We start from the raw sequence: 12,498 nt of genomic DNA on the forward strand, positions 1-12,498 counted from the left end.
TTATCTTCTCTGAAGATCCCTCCAAACAAATCGCCTCCAAATCCAGGATGTGCTCCTACTGAAAAAAATAATCCCTACAAAGAGAAACTTCACAAACTTACTAAGTACTTACTATACTGGCTAAATCCATCTCCATGACACACCGACTTTTACTGATTTCTAATGTACTGAAAACCCACTGAATCTTTATTCATTCAGATATTACATCGTTGTGCTCTGTGTCTGTCTGAGCTGTGTGAACATTGCAATGCAGCACAATTCAACCCTGTGTAGGAATTTAAATGTTATTGTCTCATTAAGTAATCAGCCAATGAGGCGGGTCACCCTCATTGATTTACAGACCAAAGACAAATTTCACAAGCATTTGGTGCTCAGTGGGTGGCAATTCAAACCCTGACACACTGCGACAGTGCGCACACACACTAACACACTGCATCCTCCCACAGTCAACACCTGTGCCTGCCAAACAGGACGGTCTGGCATGCTGTCACTCTCCGCCTCTGCCAAGACACACCACACACTCTTGTTAAAATGCAGGACAGATTCCTGCAGCAAACCTTAAAAAACATGGACAGATATCAAAGTAACAATCAGCACTGCCAAATACAAAGTACTGGCGTTCCTGCGTTTGTAGTCCCTGCCAGTGCTGAGGTGTCAAAATACAAGAGCTCAGTTTTGGTTGATTTGCTCTACTAATACTGAAAAAATCCCCTTAAAGCTGGACATCAAACGGAGGGTTACAGCTGCCAAAAACAATACACTGTTTCGTTTACTGAAAAAGGTGCTCGCTGTCTTTGTAACTCAAAGTAGAGCAAAACTCTCAAAACACAAATTCACTTGGATTCACAGTAATGAGACCTTTCGCTATTCATGAGATGAAAAGCACACGAGCTTGCTCGCTGCTGGTAAAAAAAAAAAAGAAAAAGAAAAAAAGATTTTCTCTAGTGATTTTTAAGGCCAAGGGGGTTAAAAAATTCTCAGGTGATATCAGTTACCTGACGTACAAGAGAAACAATGAAGATGTTTCCGAGCATCTGGATTACATTGACTTTATCAGCAAGCCTTTACTGAACCCTACAGCACCCTTGAATCATAAACTTTAGAATCACAGATTCGCTGGTTTTCAATGTTGAAGCCTCAACATTTGCATTATGGCAGCCAGATGGAACTACTGGCTTTTTGAAGCCACATGTGGCCATCTTTGGACAAGAGTCAAACAAATGGAAGCGAGACCGAGTAGTAATACAAAGTGGGGACTTTACATATAACTCAGTGACTATACGTGTTTGCTGGTAAAGCAGTGTGGGGAAAAGTAGTAAGGACACTCCTACTGTATGTCAGTAAAGATGAAGACAGGAACTACACACCTGGTAGTGCTGATTCTGCCTCAGACTGTCGGCATGACGCTCCTGCAAAGAGAAGAAAAGTTGTGTTAATACATGATTTTCCACATTTAACAAAACGTTCTTTTATTCCTGTATCTCCAAAAATGTGCACTCCCTTACAACTAAACTGTACCCTCACTTATGACCGCAGGGAACGCCCTCTCTCCACCAAAGACCAACAAAGCCTACATAAGGAGGCAACAATGACACTTTCATCTGGTATATTTGGGGTCAACTCCTCTATGGGACCATTTTTATTAAGGTTTGGCTCTTCTTCTTCTTGCTGCTGTACCCTTTTAAGGGTTACTGCAGCAGATCACCTGCCTTCATTTTACCCTATTCCCTAGCATCCTCTGTCACTTAACCCTTTGCATGTCCTCCTTCACCACACCCATGAATCTTCTCTGTGGTTTGGTAGATTGTGTTAAACAGTCTGGTCTAAAAGTCCACTGCCCTCTCTAATTGACTCCATACCTCCACAGGATTGTCATGAAGCATAGAAAGTTGTACAAAATGCTTTGAGTGCCCAGGTAGAGTAGAGAGGCACTATGTAAGACCCAGTCCTTTTACCAACAACTCTTCAACCTCTTCAAAGCTGCCCTCACTTCCTCCTTACTAATCCTCTGCACCTTTTTATTCACCAACTTTCCTCTTTTCTCCCTCTCATTTTCTTATTTTTCATAAAATTTCATAATTTCATAAAAACACTTTTTTGTTTAGACTGTACCGTTTAACTAGATTACCCTTCTTAGAAGTTTCACATCCAATTTTTTGGGTTGTCAAAGCAGTTTGGGGAAGCTCTGGCTACAATATATCGACTTAGCTTCTGACGACAAAACCCAATTTGGAGCGGGTGGGCAAACTTTTCTGCCTGTCACTGTTACAAATACAGGTAAACTGAAAGAAAAAAAAACTTTGCTGAATCAAAGGATGACAGCTGGTGAACTGAGCCCGGAAATTTGCTAATGTGTCCCCTCTTTGCTCTCCACATAGACTGTTTACCTTTGAGCTAGTCGAGCCTGTTCAAACGCGATTGTGCCACAGAAACGAGACTACAAACAGAAACCACAAACATACATATTCATATCGGTTTATAGAGATCATCATCAGGATGATAAATCTGACATTTTTATAGAGAGTTTATCTGTCTTCTAGTGCCAAACTGAACCAAAAGCAGCCAGGTTACAAATTGATTTTGGGAATTTCATAAGAAAATTAAGCTTTTACAATCCTTCATACTAGAGAGGTGCCGAATAATGAATTTCACTTAATCATTTTTTCTCCACTCAAAACGATTATATATGTAACAGTTTAAAGGGCCAAGTTATGCCCTTCATTCACATTTCAGTGCTGTCATCCAGAATCACAATCATTACAGTGGCAGAAACGAGCAGAAATGTGAATCTCTCCTCTATAAAAGGCTTTTCTCACCTTATCCAATGATAAATTAAATCGAGGATGGGAGCATGAAGGTTATTTTTAGCGGGCTACAGCAAACCAAACCTAAGACACAGGACTTGTCACTCTGCTGCAGACTTTGCTGAACTCAAGAGGACAAAGACATGAATACGTGCAGATTTCGCAATACAATATCACATATAGAATAATAGATAAATCAAGGTGAAACCGTTAAAGGAGTTCAGAAAAAAGTAGAGAAAACATTGTTTTCACATCAAACCCATACAAGTAACCACTGCGCTAAAGTGACAACAGGTTTAAAAAAAAGCTCAGAAAACACAAAATATATGATTGAATTTTTCCTTTTTATTATGAGTCATTTTACTTTATGTGTATTCTGTGCTGATGTTCTTGTAGCTAAGGATTTTAAATGCAGGATCTAAACAGTTATCTGATCACAACAAATTAAACAATATTAATAAAAAACAATAAATCTGCAGTTGGCAAAACACCTCCCACCTCCACCACGACAGCTCCTCACTTTCCTGCTGTGTGACTTCATGTAATATCTACTGTCACATATGTCTGCGCTGCTGTTCCTCCTGCCTCTGGCTTTCCACGTTTGCCTGCTCGGTCTCACAGCAAAACATGAAATAGTCATAAAAAACAATCTGTGTTTGTGATTCAGATGAGTTTGAAAATAATGCATTTCAAATGGAAATATATTCGTTATCTGCAGCACGTGCACTCAGTGGCCCTTTTTTGGGTACAACTGTTCAATGCAAAACAGCATGGGCATCACATTGAGGAGGAAAGGTCACATCTTTAGAGTTTAATGAGAAACTATCCAGTGAGCAGCAGTTCTCTGGGAAAACAGAGCAGAACGGCCAGACTGCTTTGAGCTGATAGGAGGATAAACTCAAACAACCACTCGCTACAACCAAGGTATGCAGAAAAGCATCTCTGAATGCATAGCAGGTCAGACCTTGAACCAGATGAGCTATAGCAGCAGAAGACCGGACGCCACTCCTGTCAGCTAAAAACAGGAAACTTAGTCTATTACTGTTATTTGCACCAACTCAATGAAACTGGAAAGAAGCCTGGATAATAGCTTCCTGTCTGGTGAGTCTTGATTTCTGCTGAAACGCTGAGATTGTAGCGTCAGAAGTTGGTTTAAACAACATGAAAGCAGTGGATCCATCATGGTTCAGGCTGCTGATACTGTGATAGCATCGGGAATATTTTCCTGGCACGTCCGTTAGAGCTTTGTTTAACCAATTAAAACTGTTGTGAGCACAAACTACTGCGACTCCTGAACCAATTGAAAAATTTCAGCAGTTCCTGAAAGCAGCAAGTCTGTGCTTTTCAGTGATATGAGAGTCACGGTAAACCCATGCAAGGTGCCACCTTCCAAATCTCGGCAAATAACACAGGACACAGTAAAAATGATGGTACAAAGAAGCCAAACTCTGTCTCATCTGTCAACAAACCTTTGTCTTCTTGGGGCTGCTGTGACGCTATGACTGGGATTACTGTATTGACCCTAATATCATTGAAAAGTGCAGAGTTGCTGCTTTCAGGAAGCATTGGAATTATTTTAATTGTGCAAAAAAAAATGTTGCAAAAACCTCTCTGACGCCAGCAACAGGTTAGGCTTTAGAGGGTTAAATGCCACAGTTTGCATGAGTATTGTTGCTGATCATTTCCATCCCTTTATGACCACAGTGTACCAGGCCTCTGATGGCAGTTACCAGCAGGGTAATGCACCGTGTCCCAAAGCTCAAATCAAATCCACAAATCTGGTTTCTTGAACATGACAATGAGTTCACTGAACTCAAATGGCCTCCACAATCACCAGATCTCAATGTGATGCAGCACCAAACAGTTTAACCCAAACTACCACTTTCCAAAACATGGTTTTTAAAAGTGGAAAACACTGATTTCACGTAAATGCACACAAATCAGTATCTGACATACGAGACCGTGGTGTTCAGGGACACGACAAAAGCTGAAAAACTGTGTTCAGAAACATAACTCAACTGGTCATAGGTTGGGAGGATTTTGAACATGGAGGAGCTGTGGTGAGATCCACAAGTTCATTTTACATGGTAATATAAAGGCTTTATGGGGCAAAGTATCATTTATCAACTTTATCACAATTCTAGACACATGAGAAACAGAGAGCTCATTGAAACCAATTTGCTCCTTTTAAAATCTCAACAATATCAGAAAACAGGCGAATATTTGGCCGGATATTTGTCTGCCGCAGATGCACGTCAGCTGTAACTCGATGTTTCATTGGCGTCGAGACGACTAAAGACTCGTCGTCCTTATCAGCATTCTCTCCCTTCATTTCTGCATCTGTCACATCCATCATCTCTCTCCTGTTTCGTATCTCGCATTTTTTCATTTTGTTTTCATCTCGGCCCAATCACGGGCATTTTCACCTCTCCGTCTCCGCTTCATGTTTTACACTCGTCTAACTGGACCCCCTTCGAAACTGTCTCCCTCTCTTTCTCTCACTGCTAATGCAAATAACCCCGACACACAAAAAAACTTCACTCAACCCCGTCCCTTTCTTCAGAGCAATCATTATTTTTCATATCTCACGCTGTTTTTGTGTTTACTCTTAATACACACACACACGTGTGCACGTGCGCACACACACACACACGCACACACACACACACGCAGGCTCTCTCCCTCGATCAGATCTCTGCAGTGCTGTGTGTGTCTCTGTGAACCTATGTGGGCTGGTTGGCTTATATAACTCAGCTGACTTCAGTTGAGGTGAACATGCCAGCTGCAGTGTGTGTGTGTGTGTGTGTGTGAATTATCGCTGGCTCTCTCCAGCTGACTGGGCTGTTAAATGTGTTTATCTGCCGATGTTCCTTCTGTGATTATAGAAACGCAGCTGATGTTCGTCCACGTGCGGTGCGATTGTATTTGTTAGGCTTTTTCCTGTGTTCAGCTCTTTCTTTGCCTCTTTAATCCACTCTCACTGCGAGCAGACCGAGTCATTCTGCTTTGATCAGGTGGGCGACTGCTCAGAGGTCATAAAAGCCACATTCACTGCAGATCATTTGGATCTGCATGATTTTATTAATCACAAAAAGAACATCAGCTGACAAGTCCTTCCTCCGCCTCCCCACTCACTTATTGTACTAACTCTGCTGCTTTATGCTGCTTCTATTTCAGTCGGTACTTCACAGCAAACCAAACCATCAACCCGAAATGTTCAGTAATAAGAAGAAAAAGCCTGGATTTCAGAGTCAGCACAAGACAAATACAGTATGTCAAAGTTTAAAAAAAATACTGCTGTAAATATTGTGGCTTTTATATTGGGACTACTGTCAAATCAATTTTGGCTAAAAAAAACCCAAACCAAACCCAAATACATCATTTTAATGAGAGCTTTTTAAATACATGAGGCATAAACTCCTCACAAGCAGCTGTTCAGCTTTTCTCACCTAATGGAAATGGACTGTTATCATTATTATTATTATTTAAATTAGTTTTGTTTCTTCTGTGATTCAGTCACACTCGAGCTGGGATGTCAAACTAATTTTACACCGTGGGCCGGATCAGTGAAGCTAATTAATCCCTGACATATCCTAATATAAGAAAAACAAGTGCAATCTCAAGAATAAGTCCCTGATGTCTAAATGGCAAATGTGCAAAATAAAAATTTCTGGTAGCTTACTGCCCAGATTGTCCTGTATTTATAGTAGAAAATTCCTATGTTTGACACCCCACTAGAGTAAAAATAGGTTAGTGACCTGATCGCTACTAGGAAAAATTGGTTGTCACGCCGTGATTGCACTGAATTTCTTTTTGTTTTTTTGCTTTTAGAGGCCGATTAGTTGACTAAGTAGTTGACTGATCAAGCATTTTCAATTATAAGGCGATTACAAATGAAGACACAGCGCTGTCCGACTCGGGCTGACTGCATTTACTCTCAGACAGACTGGCAAAGTCAGTCTCGCGCAGACAGATTGTCAACACATAGCAATCAATGGGAGTCAGTCTGTGCAGGTTAGCAAAACGTACACACAGTGTGCCTTTTTGCAATAGTGAAGATGACTCAGCTGGTTTCAATCTGGTTATATTCCTATATAAATCAAGCACCAGTGTCATTTTGCAGGTAAATAACTGTCCTGCAGCAACTACGTCACTATTTGTGGACAAATTTCTGTCTCGGACGTAAGAGGCAGATGTAAGATGGCCTATGCATGCAGCTGGCAACAGATCTGCAAGTTCCCATTTCAACTCTAACAGACAGAGAGTTGAAGTCAGTCTCATTTTGCTCCTGCACACAAGTAATTTCAAAGGGAACAATCACAAGTTTATTGGACAAGGTTGCAATAATTTCTCAAACCTCTGTCTTCCTTAGTGTGACAGCAGCATAAAAGTCCCCTAAGAAGTCTTTCTGAAGATTTTAGTTGCATCAAAGACCTTTGTAGTACAGTTTGGCTTTTAAGCTTTTCATTCTGATTTACAAGCTAAAGAAGATCCATCTTTTCATTTTCAGAGTCACGGGGGTGTATTTCACCCATCACAGGGCAAGAGATGGGGTCCACCAGTCATTCAGCCATCCACTCTCACATTCACACATATGGCCAATTTAGAGTCATCGGTCAACCTATCAGACATGTCTCTAGATGTCAGAAAGAAGGGAATACACACACGGACAGGTAGAACGTGCAAACTCCACATAGAAAAGTCCAAGATTCACTTCATAGCAGTCTGTTGAAGTGTACCACAGTCATTCTTCAGGTCCTTCCCCCTGAAACCGTTGTTTCTCTTTTCTGAACTCAGTGGTTTCTGTCATATTTCAGACAGATTTCCAGTGAGAGTGGTCTCTGCCTCTACAGCTACCTGTAGAAAAACCCAGGAATGATTCCAATGGTCATCAAACCACAACTTTACTGACATGCACTGAGGTGTCAAAACTTGTCATTAAGGGTACAGAGAAGATCATCGAATGTAGTCTTTATGAGGGAAGAGTTCAAACCTCCAGCTAAGACAAGTTTCCATTCATAGCCTGTAAATTCTTCAGTCTTCAGCCCAGGACAGTTTGTAAGCTTTGCGCACACATAGCATATTAGTTCACACATTAGCAGTGACTCCAGTTTATTCTCAACGTTGTGAACTTTAAAAGTTTCACCTGCAGCTGCTGTTCTGAGTGTCCCATAACTGCAGAGTTTTGATCCTGGCAGCTGCATCTCATTCTGTCACCATCAGTCAGTTTCAAAATTCATCTTCATCTTTCCAAATACAAACAGACTAAACCACATTCCTGTCTGGGACTGGAGTGCAGAAGGCAACAAGGATGACACAAAGAATACAGGAAATAAAACAATACACGTGCCTCAGTACAAACATCCCATCCTTCCCATCAAATACTTTGTACTTCACTTTTGCAAAAAAAACAGGGAAATAGTTTAGTTTAGTAATTTCCATCTTCCTGAGAGCGACCTGTCCAGGGTGGATGTCTCTCACCCAGTGTCAGAGTTATAATCTATAACTACCACTTGTCCTCGACATCGTCAGCAAAATTATGAAACAACTTCTAGGTTGAATTTAATTAAACAATGTTTAATTGTTAGAAATATAGAGATAGAAATATTGTGTAATATTTGTAATATTTGTGTAATATTTCTATCTCTATATTTCTATAAATACATCAAATTTTTGGTTTTGAAATTGTGTCTAGAGAACAGATTTTGTAGGTTTTATGGGCTCTTGTTTTATCTGTCTTTTATAGTGTCCTTTTCAATTTAAAATTGAAAGCTTGCACCACCACAAGGTTGTGAAACCCTGCCCAAGAGTTAAACTCAGAAGAAGCAAAAAAAGCATTAATTAGAAAGATGCTGCGCAAACATCTGAACAGACTGTTGATGCTTTCAGTGATAAAATAATAATTTAAGAGGGAACCATTATGGTTAAGCTCAACAAGAATGTTGCAAACAGAATCCAGATGTGTGTATGCTGTGAGCCTCTACCTTGTTCTGCCTCCACTTACCGTGAACTCCCGCAGGTTTTCACATTTGTGCGTCTCCTCCCCGGGCGGCTGCCCTGTCCTGCACAGCTTGTTGTGGAGCCACATGAGCAGGTACCAGAAGGACTTGGGGCTTGGAATGATGTTGAACGGAGGCGGCAGCGTGCCGCCCTCGTCAAAGTAACTCATCCACAGCTTGGTGCGTGCAAACTTCCACTCAATGTCAGCATGGTCCTGCAGCAGGAGAAGGAGGCACCTGAATTTACAACCTCAAGTGACAAGGACAGACATCTGGAATCTCTGAATTCCTCTTCATTAATGGTTGATAACGTCCACTGAAGCCAGACAACTTAAATATTTGACTTCAATATTTAACATATCAAATTCTCTTTGCAGGGAGCAGTTCATACCATAGCATGAAATTAGCACGAAACCTTAACTTCTTAAAAAAATAATTTGATGAATTTCATAATTATCATTGATCTTTCAGATTATGGAGAAAACTTGCGGCCATTTTTATAGTGTTTTGTAATTTAACATGCAGTGACAGTCACATCCTGATTAAAACAGAAAGCACACTAACTCTAAAAGAACAAACTTCTCACGGTAAACTGAGATCCAGAGTGTTCACTGGACAAATGACATCAAACAAGCTTCCCCTGACTCACTAATCCTTTCAGCACACTCGTGCTTTCACTCACAGCAATGAGTTGGTAGGAGTTGTTCATCATGGCGATCAGCATGTTGAGCAGAACCACCAGTGAGATAACGTTGTACGTCCCGAACATGGTTGCCCCGACAAACTCTGTAAACTCGTGGCGAGCCTTCACGTTGGTGACGTACAGATTTAACAGCCCAAATATGGACCAGAAGAGAGACTGGAGAGTCTCAAATAACCTGAGGACAGAGAGAGAGGAAACTTCATAAGGTTCTTCAAAAGATCACAACAACAACAAACTGCTTTTAAACAAAAAGGATAATGCAACAAACCAGAGAGACAACGCATAAATAGCTTTTATCTATATAAACCTGTCTCTAACTCCAAGCTTTAATTTGCACATTATTTAGACACTTGCTCAGCTTAAACCACTCGTCTCCCAGTTATGTGTGTTTTCAAATGCAGCTGACAAGCAAAACAAATTTAGACTGATTTGCAATTTAATAGAAATTCAAATCCAAACTGAACACTCAGCTAATGTTATCAGCATGATTGATATGAGATTTAAACCACCCACAGGAAATGTCTTTTTGGGTAGAAGCAAATGTTATAAGCTGACAGATGTAAGTTCATTATGACTGGGCTAAGCAAAACTGCTCTCAGATGCTCCTGTTCATTCCCCACATCGCTAAAGCTGCAGTGAGTGGAGACTAAAACTTTACCTGCATATGAGTTTATCATTTAAATACACAAATCTGCAATTGTTATCAGAAAATGGCCACAGATCAGAGTTAGTAATATCAGTGCTGAGTTAAACCGAGTCGGCATTTGTTGGCACAGAACCTGCATCCAGATGGCAACGCATTACATGCTGCAGCAGGAGAAAGATGAGCATCAAATACACAGTGATGCAGTTTTTCCTGCACTGAGACAATACAGCGATGTGTCCTTCCTAAGGGTAGATTACTGACCTGCCGTCACTCCAATGACCCTGAAAATGATGTCTTCACACATTTCATTTTTGGGTAATTAGACATTTGTTCAAAATCTGTTTGCTTAATTACAAAATACACAACCACATTTCCATCTTGGCTCTGAATAAAGACATGAACAGAGAAAGATATCACTTCAGTCCTAGAGAACTGGTTCAATGAACATTTACAGGTCAATCCTTTTCTTGGATAATTGACTGACGTTGTACCTTCCTGATGCAACCTGAGGCTTGTTCTGTTTACCCTCAGGCTACTACCTAAAATGTTTTAGCATTCATAGAATGGAGTGAATTTCTAAAATGATGAAATTGCTGTGTAAAATCGAGGTTATCAGGTGCACAACAGCCATTCCCTGCCTTGGGCTCCCTGGGAGGTTTGTCCAGCTACATCTCACCCATCTACAACCTTCACAAAGCTGTGTTATGACGTGCCGGTGATGTGGTTAAGGCTTGGCTTTCAAAAATTATTCCCATTTTACAAAGTTCATTCACCTCAGGTTGAGTCCGTGCAGCTCACGCCCGCAAACTGAGCTCTTGCATTTGTCTTGTGACTTTTAAGCACAAATGTCACTGTAGTAAAAAAGTCCCCGAGGGTCTGCGTTCAATAAATGCTCAGTTTGTCCATGATTAAAGCGGACCACCTGTGTTTCTGCCGAACACTCGCCATAAAGGCAGAAAGAGACCTGCAAAAAATATGGTTCAAAAACCAAAAAAAGCCTCTGTACCTCACCTCGCTTCTCTGCTTTCTCCTCAAATAGGACCCACAACTGTTAATCTTGAACCCGGAAGCAGCGCCTGGATGTAGGTGTGATGTGTGCATGTCACTGCAGATAAACAGTGAACCAAACCTGCTTCACTCGGGTTTGGTTCCAAACTTTGGGTTCAGACCTAAAAACAACTCCAGAAGTTTCACTTCTGTAATCTTCACTTATTACCACCCCAGGTTTCCTCTCCGTTTCCATCTGCATTGATTTTTTCCCCACCCTCCCTCTTTTCTCCCCTCCTTCCACCGACTCTTATCGTCTCCTTGTTTACCTCCTTATTTTATTTCCCTTCCCTGCTCGGTCTGTCTCGGTCTCTCAGTCTTTTTTTCCCCCCTCTGTTTGTGTGACAGTCCCAGTTACAGGGGAGGTTATTGAATTTTTGATGAAATTGGTAGCGGCCGACACTACATCATGAGAATGAAAGAGCGAAAAAGAGCGAGAGAGAGAGAGGTTTTGTCTGCGGGGTGTTATATTTGTGCTGCATAAAATATTTAAGACTCCAGCATTTATTCTCATCGCAGCAGGACTGTGTTGTCACCGGTGTGTGAGTGATCGCTGTATCAATCGGCGTACAGGCTGCGTGTGAGCGATGGTTTTAATGTTTGTGTGTGCGCGCTCGCTCGGCGCAGAGAGAGACAGAGAGGGCGAGAAACTTCGGAGATTGTGTAAATGAAGAGAGGCGGGGTGAGGGAGGTTGGAGGGTGGGATTGAATCCACGATGAATGAAGCAACCAAGCGTGATATTGCGCCGCAGTTATGAAACGAGGGGGGGAGGAACGTGTTTCAGAGGGGAATGAACAATGAGTGGGAGGAGGGAGAAACGAGAGGAGGTGAACGTTTAACCGAAGTGAGGAGGAACAAACCTCCTTGTCTTCTCCATCGAAATTCTTGCCAAGCAACATTTGATGCAATCTCTAGTATCCAGTAATTCATTAGTCCTCCCCTTCTCCACCTTTCTGCTGTTTCCTGTTATCCAAGCTTGGTTTTTCATATCTCTGCTTTGGCTTCACCCACTTGTCCTCGTCCCCTTCGTCTTGCACGCTTGTACCTTTTATTTGATCTTCTCTCTTTCTTTTCTTTGCTTATTTCTTCTCCTCTCCTCGTTTGAATCCTCTCCCGTCTCATTGACTGTGTCCTCGTCTTTCACCTCACCTTATCTATTCTTTGCTCCTTGTTCTTGCTCATCTAGTTTTGTTTCCTTCTCTCCGATATCCTTCTGTTTTTCTCCATTCCTCCTTTATTCTCATGTTCAGTTCTTGTTTTCTTCCCTCTTTACTTTACCTTTCCCATTCCCTGCTTTT

The 12,498-nt window shown here is 41.4% G+C and overlaps 2 protein-coding genes across 2 annotated transcripts in view; one reads left to right on the plus strand and one right to left on the minus strand.

Moving 5' to 3' along the window:
* LOC146522634 (uncharacterized) overlaps positions 1-12,498 on the plus strand; it is a 518,363-nt gene that overhangs the window by 372,030 nt on the left and 133,835 nt on the right. The window lies entirely within an intron of this gene.
* The window catches only part of trpc5a (transient receptor potential cation channel, subfamily C, member 5a), a 203,067-nt gene that overhangs the window by 19,074 nt on the left and 171,495 nt on the right, over positions 1-12,498 (minus strand). The window contains exons 14-16 of the mRNA XM_085153481.1: positions 9,486-9,681; positions 8,809-9,018; positions 1,368-1,409 (exon numbers count right to left, since the gene is read on the minus strand). Coding sequence (XP_085009607.1) covers positions 1,368-1,409; positions 8,809-9,018; positions 9,486-9,681 — 448 coding nt within the window. The remainder of the gene's footprint in view (positions 1-1,367; positions 1,410-8,808; positions 9,019-9,485; positions 9,682-12,498) is intronic.

This window comes from Neolamprologus multifasciatus, chromosome 3 (genome assembly GCF_963576455.1).
Source record: "Neolamprologus multifasciatus chromosome 3, fNeoMul1.2, whole genome shotgun sequence".
Classification (NCBI taxonomy): Eukaryota; Metazoa; Chordata; class Actinopteri; order Cichliformes; family Cichlidae; genus Neolamprologus; species Neolamprologus multifasciatus.